This window comes from Leptodactylus fuscus, chromosome 11 (assembly GCF_031893055.1).
Source record: "Leptodactylus fuscus isolate aLepFus1 chromosome 11, aLepFus1.hap2, whole genome shotgun sequence".
NCBI classification, from domain to species: domain Eukaryota; kingdom Metazoa; phylum Chordata; class Amphibia; order Anura; family Leptodactylidae; genus Leptodactylus; species Leptodactylus fuscus.
Window position 1 is genome coordinate 48,277,513 of NC_134275.1, and position 17,171 is coordinate 48,294,683.

Below are 17,171 nucleotides of genomic sequence, written 5' to 3' on the forward strand. Positions count from 1 at the left end.
CTGCCAGTGTCCGGAGAGGACTCTCAGCCTGCGCGGTGAACAAGCAGCACCCCGGCTCCCTACTTCCCTAAGAGCGGGGAGTGCGTCATCCCCCGGAGCTGCTGCTGCCCGGCCTGCAAGTGTCGGGAGTGCTTGTTCACAGTGAAGGCTGAGAGTGGACTCTCAGCCTGCACTGTGAACAAGCAGACACTGGGGATCCCTGGCTGCACCCCGCGATCGACCCATACGTCCTTTGCGATCAACGTATTGGGCATCCCTGGGTTAAACGCTTCTAGAGATGAGCGAATAGTATTCGATCGAATACCTCACTCCCATAGGAATGTGTGAACACCAAGGAGTTCAGCGCAGTGAATATTCGATGTGTTTAACCCCTTGGTATTCGGCTGATTACACGCATTCCTATGAGAGTGAGGTATTCGATCGAATACTATTCGCTCATCTGTAAACGCTTCGAATATTCGATGCGTTTAACCCCTTGGTTTTCGGCCGCTTACACGCATTCCTATGAGAGCGAGGCATTGCATCGAATATTATTCGCTCATCTCTAAACGCTTTGAATATTCAATGCGTTTAACCCCTTGGTGTTCAGCCGATTACACGCATTCCTATGCCACCAGGTATTTGATCGGATACTACTCGCTCATCACTAATTATTACCTTATTTTATAAGCTGGTCATGCACATTACAGAAGTGTGTGCAGACTTCACCAGTATTTGTGCTGAATCTAATGTGCGTGGCCAGTGGCGTAACTAGGAATGGCGGGGCCCCGTGGCGAACTTTTGACATGGGGCCCCCCCTCCCCAAACCGATGCCGAAGACCTCGACTGCCCCCCTCCTCCGCACTCTATTATGTCCCTTAGTAAGTCCTGCACACAGTATTATGTCCATTAGTGGCCTCTGCACACAGTATTATCCCCAATAGTGTCCCCTGCACACACAGTATTAACCCCTACAGTGTCCAATGCACACACAGTATTAACCCCTATAGTGTCCCCTGCACACACAGTATTAACCCCTATAGTGTCCCCTGCACACACAGTATTATCCCCTATAGTGTCCCCTGCACACACAGTATTAACCCCTATAGTGTCCAATGCACACACAGTATTAACCCCTATAGTGTCCAATGCACACAGTATTATTAACCCCTATAGTGTCCAATGCACACACAGTATTAACCCCTATAGTGTCCCCTACACACAGTATTAACCCCTATAGTGTCCCCATATGTCCCACTGTGGACACCTATAAACATTTATTATACTCTGGGGTCTGAAAAGACCCCAGAGTATAATAATCGGAGACCCGGGGGATTAAAACCATTAAAAGAACAGAGATAGTTGCTTACCTGTTCCTGTCGGCTGCCGCTCTGGTCCAGCTTTAATGACGTCAGACGTCACATGACCCGGGAAGCTGGCCTGGGTCATGTAACGTCAGAGACGTCAGACACGAATGACGGAGGCCTGGCAGGATCGTGGAGAGGTAAGTAACACTGTTTTTTATGTTACCTTACCTCTCCGGTCCGCCGATCATTATACTCGGGGGTCTGCAAAGACCCCCGAGTATAATGATAGCCTCTGTGGGGCCCGCAGTGTCACTTGCCGATACCGGCCCAGCCAGGATCGGCAAGTGAATAGGGCCCGTAACGGACTTAAAAAAACCCCAAAAAACGCAGCGGTAGCAGCTGTCACCGGGCCCCCTAATGGCCCGGGCCCTGTGGCAGCTGCTACTGCTGCTACCACGGTAGTTACGCCCCTGTGCGTGGCGTCTGACAAAGATTTCATCATACCAGATCCTTTATTTTCCCAGAAGATTATTCACTATTAGTGTCTGGTTTCAGCTTATTGACTTTTTCCATACGGTAAGGCTGCATGCTTGGCTAGTCTGAGTTTATTAATGGATTAATGGGCATGCTAGGTGCTGCAGTTCCCCGGCTGCCCGGCCATGTTGTGCTCACGGCCCTATGGGCACACCCCACCCCTATAGTAATCCTGTACTGAGCTGCCAACAGTACTGACTCAGCAGACTAGAGGTCACCCAGATAAGACATTGGGTGACCAGAAGAATGTGTTGTCTGAGGTGAATGATAATTTTTAGGGGATTTGGCATTGTTCAGCAGATGGAATTCCTATAAATACAAGATCTTATCTCAGCCTGGGTGATTTATGGAATACTGTCCTATATGACTAAGATAATAAAAAAGCAGAATTTAATGTGCATTTTTGCAGAGATCAGGTATGTGGTGGTGGTGCCAGCAGGGCGTGTAGATTAATTGACGATTTTCCAGCTCACTGAAGAGTCCATCAAAATTGACAGGAAAGACTGTACCATTGGTGTGCCATGTGGGTGTACGGCACATCAACACCGAGTACACTGATTGGCTGCAGCAGTCATGTGGGTGTACGGCACATCACCACCGAGGACAGTGATTGGCTGCAGCAGTCATGTGCATGTACAACACATCACCACCGAGGACAGTGATTGGATACAGCAGTCATGTGCATGTACAGCACATCACCACCGAGGACAGTGATTGGATACAGCAGTCATGTGCATGTACAGCACATCACCACCGAGTCAGTGATTGGATACAGCAGTCATGTGGGCGTACGGCACATCAACACCACGGACAGTGATTGGATACAGCAGTCATATGGGCGTACAGCACATCACCACCGAGGACAGTGATTGGATACAGTAGTCATGTGCATGTACAGCACATCACCACCGAGGACAGTGATTGGATACAGCAGTCATGTGCATGTACAGCACATCACCACCGAGTCAGTGATTGGATACAGCAGTCATGTGGGCGTACGGCACATCAACACCACGGACAGTGATTGGATACAGCAGTCATATGGGCGTACGGCACATCAACACCATGGACAGTGATTGGATACAGCAGTAATGTGGGCGTACGGCACATCAACACCGAGCACAGTGATTGGATACAGCAGTCATGAGGGTGTACGGAGCATCACGACCGAGGACAGTGATTGGATACAGCAGTCATGAGGGTGTATGGCACATCACGACCGAGGACAGTGATTGGATACAGCAGTCATGTGGGCATACGGCACATCACCACCAAGGACAGTGATTGGATATAGCAGTCCTTGAAAGGAATGTTTTACCAAAATGTTAATTTATTAAAACCCCATGAAATATATCAATTTTTTTTATAATGTTTTTATTTTCAGATTGTCCATTTTCTGTACATGATTACAGGGGTGTCCATCTTGCCTGAGCTCCGTTGCCAGCATTTAGTGATATATTTTACAGCATTGCAATGGTCATAGCTAGCAATACACTAGGTGACATTCCCTTTAAGTTCCGGTTCCCTAAAAGGTAGAATTTTATGGCTCTCGCTCAACTGAACAACTGAATGTCTCTGATGTAAAAATAAACCATTCAGATAAGTGGAATTGACTTAAATTTCTGCTATGAATCTATTGCATGTGAGCTTAAGGCTAAATGATCATGAACCTGTGCGGGCTCATGGTAAAATGGCACAAATGGCACGTGGGCGATACATGTCTGGCATGTGTGTCCTTCACAAACCTATTCATTCTAGTAGTGAGCCCGGGCCTGAGCTTTAACCCCCTACATGAGCCTGTATGTAAAGGGCCATAGGAAATAATGAATCAGTGTGCTAACCGATCCATTCCAAGAGTTCGATGCCCATGAAACTAAGATTATATCGAAAAATACAGGTACTATATATATTGTTGAGGTCCTATGCATGTCCTATAAAGACAAATTACTCACCATAGTTCTTGTAGTAAAAATCAAAGGAGGGCATATCCCCGCGAGCCAAGAAGTCGTCGACTCTGTCCACGTAGACTTCTCTCACAGCTTTGTATCCTGTGACCACTATGACCGGCCGGGACCCCAGATAAATGGTGAACACCTCTCCGTACTTCCCACTAAGCTGGATGGAAATCAATAAAATATAAAATAAATAATAATATAATAATAATAAATAATGAGTCCCCTCCCCCACTCCACTAAACAAAGACCAAACAAATCTGAGGTTAGAAGAAAACTTCTCTTTGTGACCAGTTAATGGATGGCGAGTAGCATACGGCTTGGTGATATGTTGGCCATAATATGGGCCAGATCCCTCATCCCATGTCAGTAGTGAAATGGAGAAAGGATCCAAACTGCCTCTCAACTCAAGCAACCCCCCACCACCAAAAAAAAAAGAAAAAAAAAGTCACCCCTATAGACACAAGTTAACCTAAACTTCATGTTTTTTTGATTGATTCCACAGACTGTCCCTTGTTCGTGTCCTGCCCCAATCCGTGTCCCATCACGCAGGTACTGACATTGGTTCTTGTTCATAAAGAATTCTTCTTCTGTTACTAATAAAAATCTGTTACTTTTTGGGTAGATCACATTTTTCTGACATCACAATGGACAAGAGAGCAATTTTGGAGCCCCAGGGTTATGGAAAGCATTTAACATACAGATCATGACCCAGAACCTGCGCCAGCCCAATGACCGTGCCAGCCACAACGCCCCCAACCTATAATCTGAGGACATTGGGGGTTCAGTGACTGCAGCAGAAATTGTCACAATAGGGAGCACAGACATGAGACATTACCGCTTACATACTGGCATCACTCATAGCTCACTGTAGACTTACCTTCAGCAGAGATTTCACCAGGTCCCCTTTGCCTAGCTGTAGGACGTTCCCCAGTATCGGCAGGGGGGTAGGTCCAGGGGGTAAGTTTCCTTTTCTCCAAAAATACTTTAAGCTCATGAATAAGATGAGACAAGACAAGGCAGCTGTAAGGAGGAGAGTAACATCTTCTGAGAACATCCTGACTGCTGGTGGTTGCCCAGAGAATGTTCGGCTATCTGTGTACACTCCGGTAGAGAGACGCACGATTAGGATTACGGGCGGGCCAAGTGTTGTCTCATTTTTTTATTTGCTCTGTGTCAATAGATTTCGATTACCGTATATACTCGAGTATAAGCCGACCCGAATATAAGCCGACCCCCCTAATTTTACCATAAAAAACTGGGAAAATTTATTGACTCGAGTATAAGCCGAGGGGGGGAAATGCAGCAGCTACTGGAAAATTTCAAAAATTTAAATTGTTTTTGGGTGCAGTAGTTGCTGGGGAAGGGGAGGGGGTGTTTTGGTTGTCTGTCTGCCCCTTCCTTGAGCTTGAGGACTGCTTCCCCCCCCCCCCCCCACTTGGAATTCAGCCTGGCTGACTATAGGGTATCTGCAGTGCTCCTATTAACCCCTTCCTGACAGAAGAGGAGCACTGCAGATCCCCTATATTCAGTAGGCCGGGCACTTTCAGACACAGGGATACCTAATATGTGTCACTATTTTATGGAAGATTCTATACATTACTATTGTGGCTGGTTATAGACACCCCCCCCCAAAAAAAAAACAAAAACAAAACAAAACAAAAAAAACACAAACTGTACAAGGCCATCCTACTACTTCTGTCCGTGATCTTCTTTGTAGACAGGCCCCATTCACACTTAGCACATGGTCATCATTGTTACAATCATCACCACCTATACCAATGTCTATCATCCATATAGAAATCTGTGTCCAGGATATAGCTATATGCCCTTGGCAGTTCTAACCTGGCATCGGGCTAACCTTCTGGCGGTCCAGTTACTTACAACAATATTAGATCTGCAGGGTCCAGAACCAGAAACCCCTGCAGATCACCAGTACCGAGGCTACAATTTGTATAGCGATGGTACTGGCACTGCCTCACTACTGGTGATCTGTGGGGGTCCTGGGTGCTGGCCCTCAGCAGATCTATTATTGATGGCCATGAATTGTAGATCATGACTAGTGAAGTGAATGGAAGGCGACCATCTTCAGTCTGCAAGCCAAGCATTTGTTTTTCTAGCACCCATCCTGGATACAGGCGCCATCTTACCATATAACATTATACCAGTTTCAAGCATAAGCAACTATATCTAGCATTCAGCTTTTAAGGATAACAATGTTTTTCATACATTACATGATTATAACCGTCACCCCATCAACAGTGTCCATGAACTTCTGCAAGTCCAATGGAATAATTGACCATGGGGGTGTCTCAAGTACCTGAAGATGACTCCTTACTTCTTTGCAAGCCTAAATAAGCTTCAGGACATTGCTATAGAACAAGACTCCAACCTGTGGTTTTCATGAAAAGTTTGAAAGTTGTCATGTCTGTTACCAGGGTCAAAGTTTCTCCAATGCACTGTAGCTTCATGAGGCCCGAATTGCATCTTTGACCCCATATGAGGAGACAAGTACTATAAAGCACAATGTTATGCAGAGAAAATTTAATATTAAAACACATTAATATTTAACAAGGAATGAAAGACATTTTGTAGCGTCTGGGAAATTTCCGAGCACAGACACATACAGTGTGATATCCAGGTCCTCCGGAGGAACGGGCGACTTCAAGTTAAAGCTTTGCAATATGGTGACTATTATAATAAAGAGCTCCATTCGTGCCAGAGATTCTCCCAAGCAATTCCTTTTACCTGGAGCAAAAATACAGATATACAGAGTCAGAGTTACAGCTCAGTGTATATAAGGGAGCCTTCACACGGCGTAGCGCGCCGCACCTTTCGACACGTATCCGAGCACGGCGCTTCAAAACAGAGCCCATTGATTTCAATGGGTGCCGATATACGCGCACTACCCATTGAAATCAATCGGAGGCTTTTTTACCTATTGATTTCAATGGGTAGCGCGCGTATATCGGCACCCATTGAAATCAATGGGCTCTGTTTTGAAGCACCGCATTCGGACACGTGTATACTAGAGATGAACGAACACTAAAATGTTCGAGGTTCGAAATCCGATTCGAACAGCCGCTCACTGTTCGAACCCCATTATAGTCTATGGGGAACATATACTCGTTAAGGGGGAAACCCAAATCCGTCTCAGGAGGGTCACCAAGTCCACTATGACACCACAGGAAATGATGCCAACACCTCTGGAATGTAACTGGGACATCAGGGGACGCATGCCTGGGGGCATCTAACACACCCAAGACCCTCTATTACCCCAACATCACAGCCTAACAACTACACACTTTCCACATTCAAAAAAACCTCTATCAAAGTGGGAAAATACCTGGAAACCTTCTTTACTCCCCAAATGGATGGACACAAACCCCAATTTAAGCTCAACAAACAGTAACAACCACCCCTTTAAGTCACGTTCCCCATGACAACCACAGATCGAATAGGCAATGGTAAATCCTTCAGTCCCCACCCTCAACTGTCATTGTGGATGTGTGTGTGTGTGATGTGGTAAGACCTTCCAAAATTCACTTTTAAGGCCCTGAACATGAGCCCTTCCAAATAAAGTTACAGGACCTTAAGCTGAGCTACCAGCAGAGATTGAGGCCCTTGGCATTTGTAGAGTCTTGCACCAGCAGTGTTTTTGTCCCTTGGAGTGAGTAGAGCCTTCAAAATACAGTGCTTTTGGCCCTTGGAGTAGGTAAAGCCTTGCACCAGCAGAGTGTTAGCCCCTTTAAAACTCTTTGCCACTAAAACAGTGGTTCCAGAACCATCACTCTCATTGTGTTGGATTGATGCAGTGGATTGGAGTGAGGACCCAGACATTGACCTTGATTTTGATTGGGAAATTGATAACTTTTTGGCATCAAGTCCTGGGGGTAACTTTTATTTAGAGGACCGCAAAGGTGGAGAATTGGCTGCAACCACTGCTAGCGGTAATGGTCCTCTAATATCGGACTCTACATTACCTCTACAGGGTTCTGATCAGGTGTTAATTGTCCAAACAACATGCTGCAGTACTTTAGATGTAGATCAGAAACCACTTTCCCTTCTGACACCAGATTTAACCAAGCTTCACCATCATCATCCTGCTGAGATGGAGCCACTAAAGGAAACCTTGCCTTCAAAGGCATGTCCTGGAGCTGCGACTGAGCCAAATCTAAACACAAAGTCCTTTTAAACTGAACAAAATTCACCAGCAGTGTTTTTGGCTCTTAGGGTGAGTTGAGCCTTGCACCAGCGTGTGTCCCGTAACATCAGGTGGGCCCTAAGTTATGCGCTTTGCACAAAGTTCCACTTGACCACCGACGCGTGGAAAAGTGCATGCGGCCAGGGATGCTACATCTCAATCATGGCACACTGGCTGAATGTAGTTGAGGCTGGGACCGGGTCGCAAACTGTGGCGGCCTGCCTTCTCTCCCCGCCCATTATTCCTGGCAGGAGTGCTGAAACACCACCCTCCTCTGCCGTTAAATTGACCCCAGCTACGAGCTGGAAACGCTGCAACACTGGCGTGAGGAGACGTCAGCAGGCCGTGCTGAAGCTCATCAGCTTGGGGGACAGACAGCACACTGCCTCTGAGGTCAGGGATGCCATCCTGGATGAGATGGCAATTTGTTTTTCCCCGCTGCCCCTGGGGCCAGGCTTTTTTGTCTTGTTGGAGGGCTCTGGAGCTTGCCAGCCTCCAACACGTTCCATGCCTGGCCCACATGTTCAATGTAGTGGTTCAACGGTTTTTAAAATCATACCCCAAATTAGCGGAGCTAAGATTGAAAGTGCGGCGCTTGGCCACCCACTTTCGCAAGTCTACACTAGCCGCTGATAGCCTCAAAACACTCCAGCAAGGCCTACATCTGCCCAAACACTGGCTGTTGTCCATTGTCCACACATGCTGAAACCCTACATACCATATCTTGACCAGGGTGTGTGAGCTGCACAGACCTTTGATAGAGTTCCATCTACAAAACCCAAGGGTTCCTCAAAGTCACCTCCCTCAGTTTCTGCACCATGAGTTTCCATGGGTGGCAGAGTTATGGCTAGAGGCAGAGGCATGGATAGGGGTGATGTCTAGGGGCAAAAGCAGTGTGGATGTGGAGGCAAGCTAAGCAGCAAAAACTGGGGATACAAGCAGAGGCATGGACTGGGGTGATGTCCAAGCGCAAAAGCAGTGTGGATGTGGAGGCAAGCTAAGCAGCAAAAACTGGGGATACAAGCTGAGGCATGGACTGTGGTGATGTCTAGGGGCAAAAGCAGTGTGGATGTGGAGGCAAGCTAAGCAGCAAAAACTAGGGATACAAGCTGAGGCATGGACTGGAGTGATGTCTAGGGGCAAAAGCAGTGTAGATGTGGAGGCAAGCTAAGCAGCAAATACAGTGGCTACAGGCAAAGGGATGTCCAGAGGCAGCAAGGGCAAAGATGCAAAACTCTACCCTGTTTCAAGAATTTTTCCTAAGTATGGGACACGTTAATGGCACCCCCTGGGCAAACTACCGCCACTGAGGGGCCTAGTGTCACCAGGAGGGACAAGTATAGGCGAATGTTGCGGGAGTACCTGGCCGACCCCAGCTCTGTCCTCTCCCATCCCCCTGCGCCCTACACTCATTGTGTCTCCAAGTTTGATTTGTGGCTGGAACTTGCGCTGTTCGCTTTGGAGGTCCTTCCCTACTGCCAGCGTGCTATCGGAAAGGATCTTCAGCGCATCCGGTGGCATCACCACCGATAAGTACAGCTGTCTGTCAGCTGGCAGTGCTGACAGGCTGACTTTCACCAAAATGAACAGCCAATGGATAGACCCATCATATACATGTCAGTTACATAACAAATTTAGTGCAGTTTGCTCACTTTGCAAGTCTAACATGAGTAGGGGATCTGAAGAGAGCAACCTCACCACCTCTTGCGTGCGCTATCATTTGGAAGACAAGCCCTGGGCTCAGTGGGAGAGAGCAAACACAGGACAATCGTCGCCCGGCGTTGCCGACACTGCCACTTCCACTGTTTACAGTGCTGCAGGCCAGACCACCAGCCTGGACACCTACATATCTGTCTCTGACATTTTGGGGAGTTCACCACCATCCACCCTTGTTGCCTGCACCATCATGCGCCTCTTCACAGCCAGTCCCCATCTCCCATGCGTTTCATTGCAGGCAGAAGTACAGCGCAACCCAACCACATGCCCAAGCCTTGAAGGGCCTCATCTAAAAACTGCTGGCGCTGGAGATGTAGGCGTTTATGCTTCTGGATACTCAGGCCTTCCGTCACCAGATGGCAGCTGGGTCACCACCCTATGGCAGGCATAGCCGTTACAACTTCTCTTGTTGTGCTGTCCCCGCCTTGCGCTTGTACGTGTACCATAATATAATTCGGGCCCAGAGTTCTGCGCTTTGTTGCAAGGTCAACTTGCCCACCAACGAATCGACAAGCACCTGCGGTCAGGGATGCAGCATATCTTTAATGACAGGCAGGGTGAATGTAGTGGGGTCTGGGCCTGGGGTACAAACTGGGGTGGCCTATCTCCTCTCCCAGCCCAAAATTCATGGCAGGAGTTAACTGAAAGCCTACTACGCTGCAACCTCCACCCCAGCTACAAGCGGCAAACGCTGTAACACTGGCGTGGGGAGATGTCAGCAGGATGTGCTGAAGCTCATCAGCTTGGGGGACAGACAGCACAGTGCCTCCGAGGTCAGGGATGCCATCCTGGCTGAGATGGCAATGTTTCTTTCCCTGCTACACCTGGGGCCTGGCAAGTTTCTGAATGATAATGGCAGGAACCTGGTAGCTGATCTGGAGCTTGCCAGACTCAAACACAGTCCACACATGGCCCACGTTTTCAACTTGTTTGTGCAAAGGTTTTTTGAAACCTACACCATTGTGCCTGATATACAGGTCAAAGTGTGGCCATTTTCATAAGTGAGAAGTAGCCTCGGCTAGGCTGAAAACATTCAGAGCACACTCCTCTCATCTTCGCACCGTTGGCTGGTGGAGGAAGACGAGGGGGATGGAGTGGCATTTGATGTCACTGTCCCACACGAGGCTTCAGGGTGCACTTCGGGCTCACAACTTCCTTCCGCTGCACAACCACCAGGGGAACACTGTACAAGGTCTGGTACACGTTAATGCCCCCCCCCACCACCACTACCACCACCACTGAGGGGCCTAGTGTCACCAGGAGGGACAAGTATAGGCGAATGTTGCGGGAGTACCTGGCCGACCCCAGCTCTGTCCTCTCCCATCCCCCTGCGCCCTACACTCATTGTGTCTCCAAGTTTGATTTGTGGCTGGAACTTGCGCTGTTCGCTTTGGAGGTCCTTCCCTACTGCACTAGGGGCCTAGTGTCATCATGAGGGAAAAGTATAGGCGCATGTTGCGTGAGTACCTGGCCAACCACAGACCTGTCCTCTCCGATCCCTCTACGAATTACACTATTTGGGTGTATAATTTGGACCTGTATCCCTTGGGTTGAGCGAACATAGTCTGACAATTGGTGTGTATCCTACTTAGGTTTTGTGGGGACACACCGTGGAATGCTGGGTTTAGCGTACATAGTCTGGCAATTAATGTGTATCGCACTTAGTGTTGGTGGGGTTACACACCATCACAACCTGGCTAAAGCTTCTATAGCCTGACAATTAGAATGTATGTATGACAAGGCTTTTTTTTTTTTTTTTTTTTGGGGGGGGGGGGGGGTTACACACTGTCACAACCTTAGTGAAGCTTCATTAGCCTGAGAATTAAAATGTATGTATGTATCCCCAAAAAATTTGGGGAATTAACACTGACAACCTGAGTGAATATGGCAAAAGCCTGAGATCTAGGGTGTATGTATCCCCAAATTATTTGGGGAATTAACACTGACAACCAGGCAAGAGTCTGAGATGTAGGGTGTATGTATCCCCAAATTATTTGGGGAATTAACACTCAGAACTTGGCACTATATGCCAATAGCAACAAATGAGGGTGGTATGAAGGCCCCAATTTCTTTGGGGAATTAACACTCAGAACCTGGGTGAATATGGAAAGAGCCTGAGACGTAGGGTGTATGTATCCCCAAATAATTTGGGGAATTAACATTGACAACCCAGGTGAATATGGCAATAGGCTAAGATTTCAGGTGTATGCATTCCCAAATAATTTGGGGAATGAAAACAGTCACAACCCGGGTGAAGCTTCATTATCCTGGGATTTTGAATGTATGTAGAGGAAATCTGCTTTAAGGGGATTACACACCGTGACAACCGTGATGCTGCATATATGCTGGGGGGGGGGCACACTGTTAGAACGCGGATTGAGGGTATATAGAGTATGTGGGAATACACTTTCAGTGTATCCCACTTAGTATTATCCCCACCGCAGAAAGCTGGGTAGCGCTGATGCAGCCTGTGAATCCCACGTTAGCGTTAGTGGGTAGACACTGTGACATTCTTTTTTTGATTCCCCCTTCAATGTAACTCTTAAAAGAGCTGTTGGTTTTCTTCTCCTCTCCCATCCTATCCTATCCCTGCCTAGCAGAATCTAATCCCTATCTAAATTGATGGAGACCTCTGTCTGTGACCAAGTGAAAGCTCAGAATGACGCGAAGCTGGGCGGCGCTGTTCTTCTGAATCAGAGGTCACATGTTTTCGGCAGCCAATGGGTTTTTACTATTTTTTTCAATGTCCCTGTTGTTGTAGTTCCTGTCACACCTCCCTAGCACTGTTATTGGTGCAAAAAAAAGCGCCAGAGAAGGTGGGAGGGGAATCAAGTTTTTAGTCAGTTTACCACGCGGCGTTCGATTCGATTCGAACATGGCGGACAGCGTGATATCCGATCGAACATGTGTTCGATAGAACGCTGTTCGCTCATCTCTACCCCTTAGCAAAAATTTAAAAACTGCAAAGAAATTTTTTTTTTATTCTGACACCGTCACTTTTTTATACTTCCATGTACAGGGATGTATAGGGCGTCTTTTTTTACGAAACATGGTGTACTTTTTAGTTCTACCATTTTGGGGAATTGCTTTGGCTTTGATCACTTTCTATTTAAATTTTTATCAAAGGCAAAATAGTGAGAAAATGGTGGTTGGTACTTTTGATTTTTTTTTTTTTCCTTCTACGGTGTTTAATGTACGGTCAAAATATTTTTTATGGATTTGTAAATGAGGGGTTTTCAGACTCCTAATGTGTATGTATTTCACAGTATTTAAGTACTTTTACAGGTGTTCTAAGGAAAGGCGAATTGGCCTCGGAGTTTGCTCCAGGTGCCGGCGTATCCTCGGAAAAATGGCTAACTGAGGCGCCAGAGGGGTTCATGCGCACGATCAGCATTGGCAGAGATCTGGTGGCTATGGCGGCCACTCGACTCCTAAGAGGCTGCCATATTTAAACACCTGACATCTGCCATACTATTACGGCGGATGTTAGGCAGGGGTTAAATACTGTAAGCAGCAAAATGTCTGTGAAAAACAGGGCAGGGGACAGACTAAACAAATAGGAGGAAACACCATCCAGCAATGCAAGTACTAATACTAACTATAACAATGTGGGTGGCAACAGCAACACTACTTCTGGTCTTGGTGTCTTCATCAGTAGCCACAGTTTTTTCACACCACCTGAGAATAAAGATGAAAGCAGTGAAACGCAAATGTAGAACTAGAGGAAAATTACACTAGAGGAGAAAAAGCTAGCAGAACCCATTGAAATCAATGGGAGGCTTTTTTTCAATGCTGAAAATTCAGTGCCAAATAAGGCGCCATTTTCCACCATGTGAATGGACCCTTAACCTACACTGACTTGTTTATCCCACCTTTTGGTTCAGGTGACACCGCTCAGCAATACAATCCACGTCCAGCTGATGCACCAATATGGCCCGGCCTTTTTCTCCATTATTATCTTTTCTCCAGATGAAGGTCCCCAAATCCTCCTAGTGTGTTCAAAAGGGGTTTCTTGTACCGAATTGTGTGTCATCTACATTGCTCTCTCCTACTATGCCAGTCCTGACCTGAAACCTGTTCTCTGACCACATCTGAACTTCTCATTGGTTCCACACATCCGTGTCTTACAGCCTGCCTAGGAGTGCAAATATACCCAACATAGAGGGCACACAAAGTATTCTATAATGCTCTGGCTAAGATTTTTTGACTCCCCTTTTCTCAACATTAGGATAGCCCATAAATATCTGATCCGAGGGGGGCCGACAGGCAGCACCTGCACTGGTCAGTTGTACCGGGCTACGTATTATACATAACACAGAGCTGGAAGCAGAGGATTCTGGTCCCTGCCTAGTGCCCGGTGCTGGTACTGCAGCTCAGCTCCCATTAGCTTCAATGCCTGGCCATCACACAGGTCATGGATCTTGGAACTTCTGCCTTCCCAAATTTCATCTCTGTACAAAGAATTTGAGAACACAATGCAATGCAGAGAAAATTTAATATTTAACGAGGAATGAAAAACATTTTGTACTGTTTAGGAAAATTTCCAAATCCAGATATATCCGGTGTAATATCCAAGTCCTCCGGAGGAATGGGAGATTTCAAGCTAAAGTTTTGTAATATGGTGACTAATATAATAAAGAGCTCCATTCGGGCCAGAGATTCTCCCAAGCAATTCCTTTTACCTGCAGCAAAGATACAAATATACAGAGTCAGTAATCTGCACCAGTCACACTATATACAGCTCAGTATATATAATACACCAGGATACAGAGTATACACTCACCGGCCACTTTATTAGGTACACCATGCTAGTAACGGGTTGGACCCCCTTTTGCCTTCAGAACTGCCTCAATTCTTCGTGGCATAGATTCAACAAGGTGCTGGAAGCATTCCTCAGAGATTTTGGTCCATATTGACATGATGGCATCACACAGTTGCCGCAGATTTGTCGGCTGCACATCCATGATGCGAATCTCCCGTTCCACCACATCCCAAAGATGCTCTATTGGATTGAGATCTGGTGACTGTGGAGGCCATTGGAGTACAGTGAACTCATTGTCATGTTCAAGAAACCAGTCTGAGATGATTCCAGCTTTATGACATGGCGCATTATCCTGCTGAAAGTAGCCATCAGATGTTGGGTACATTGTGGTCATAAAGGGATGGACATGGTCAGCAACAATACTCAGGTAGGCTTTGGCGTTGCAACGATGCTCAATTGGTACCAAGGGGCCCAAAGAGTGCCAAGAAAATATTCCCCACACCATGACACCACCACCACCAGCCTGAACCGTTGATACAAGGCAGGATGGATCCATGCTTTCATGTTGTTGACGCCAAATTCTGACCCTACCATCCGAATGTCGCAGCAGAAATCGAGACTCATCAGACCAGGCAACGTTTTTCCAATCTTCAATTGTCCAATTTCGATGAGCTTGTGCAAATTGTAGCCTCAGTTTCCTGTTCTTAGCTGAAAGGAGTGGCACCCGGTGTGGTCTTCTGCTGCTGTAGCCCATCTGCCTCAAAGTTCGACGTACTGTGCGTTCAGAGATGCTCTTCTGGCTACCTTGGTTGTAACGGGTGGCTATTTGAGTCACTGTTGCCTTCCTATCAGCTCGAACCAGTCTGGCCATTCTCCTCTGACCTCTGGCATCAACAACGCATTTCCGCCCACAGAACTGCCGCTCACTGGATGTTTTTTCTTTTTCGGACCATTCTCTGTAAACCCTAGAGATGGTTGTGCGTGAAAATCCCAGTAGATCAGCAGTTTCTGAAATACTCAGACCAGCCCTTCTGGCACCAACAACCATGCCACGTTCAAAGGCACTCAAATCACCTTTCTTCCCCATACTGATGCTCGGTTTGAACTGCAGGAGATTGTCTTGACCATGTCTACATGCCTAAATGCACTGAGTTGCCGCCATGTGATTGGCTGATTAGAAATTAAGTGTTAACGAGCAGTTGGACAGGTGTACCTAATAAAGTGGCCGGTGAGTGTATATGTCATAAGGAGAAAAAGAAATCAGCAGTCATGACCCGAGCAGGAGGTCAATACTCAGCTTTCAGAGCCCTGTTGTTTCTAGGTTAAATCTTTTGTGTTGGTAATTTCATAATATATCCCCAGTCAGAGCTCTGAGTTTCAGATACAAAGCTACAATAAGGCAAGAGTTTTGTTTGTTTGCCACCACCACTAGGGGGAGTTTAAAGGGATCATATCATTTAAACACTTTTTTTTCTAGTTGACACGTCGGAATAGTCTTAATAAAGGCTATTTGTCTCCTACCATTATAAGTCGTCTCCGGCCCGCCGTTCGGTGAAAAATCTGTTTTTTGTTGATATGCAAAAGAGTTCTCTCGCAGCACTGGGGGCGGGCCTCAGCGCCCAAACAGAACTGGGGGCGTCCCCAATGCTGCGAGAGAACTCTCTCCAGCGACGCCTCCATCTTCTTCAGCAACCTCCTCTTCATCTTGTTCTTCCGGCTGGGGTCAGATTTGTGCACCTGCGCAGTCTGCACTTCCATCGGGACCCAGGAATAGCCCAGTGCACAGGCCGGCTGGCGGTCATTTTTTGTAGGCCACTTACATGCGCATGCGCAATACGCTCCTGTTCTCCATAGAACTACAGGAGCATACTGCGCATGCGCGCAAAAGCGGCCTCCAAAAAATGGCCGCCGGCCAGCCTGTGCACTCAGCTCTTCCTGGGTCCCGATGGAAGAGCAGACTGCGCAGGCGCACAAGTCTGACCCCAGCCGGAAGAAGAAGATGAAGAGGAGGTTGCTGAAGAAGATGGAGGTGTCGCTGGAGAGAGTTCTTTCACAGCATTGGGGACGCCCCCAGTGCTGTATGAGCGCTGAGGCCCACCCCCAGTGATGCGAGAGAACTCATTTACATACCGACAAAACACAGATTTTTCACCGTACGGCGGGCCGGAGACGACTTATAAGGTAGGAGACGAATAGCCTAAGGCTATTCTGACGCGTCAACTAGAAAAAAAAAAAGTGTTTAAATGATAGGATCCCTTTAAAGGGGCTTTCCGGGCAAAAAAAATACATAATTTTAGTGATATCAATTGGTTATTGCACCAAAATACCTTTAGCAGTGTTTTGAGTGATTTTTGGCTTTCTATGGAGCTCCTGGCATCTTGTGAATTCGTTCACATGCTTCCCAAACTTACAACTCCCATAATGCCCCTCTCATTCCCTCTCTCACACCCCCTCCATGTTTCCCTAGCTAGTCTGTGGACTACTAGCCCTATCTATCTAACTACCTATCTCAACCTCAATCCCCCTAAATCCTAAATCATACTTACCTGTCTTCTGTGTCCTAGAGATCATTTACTTGGATCCCAGTGGCATCTTCTTCTGTGGACTTCTTGCACATGCGTGATTTGCACTCTTCACTTCTGCCAGTGACTGAACAATAAAGCTCTATAGCTCAGGCACCGGCAGAACTGGAGGAAGGGCCACTTGGTGCCAGAAGA

At 47.1% G+C, this 17,171-nt stretch overlaps 1 protein-coding gene across 1 annotated transcript in view; it reads right to left on the reverse strand.

Annotated features, from left to right (window-relative positions):
• The window catches only part of LOC142184831 (cytochrome P450 2G1-like), a 70,181-nt gene that overhangs the window by 10,150 nt on the left and 42,860 nt on the right, over positions 1 to 17,171 (reverse strand). Inside the window, exons 2-3 of the mRNA XM_075259930.1 lie at positions 4,653 to 4,830; positions 3,773 to 3,935 (exon numbers count right to left, since the gene is read on the reverse strand). Coding sequence (XP_075116031.1) covers positions 3,773 to 3,935; positions 4,653 to 4,830 — 341 coding nt within the window. The remainder of the gene's footprint in view (positions 1 to 3,772; positions 3,936 to 4,652; positions 4,831 to 17,171) is intronic.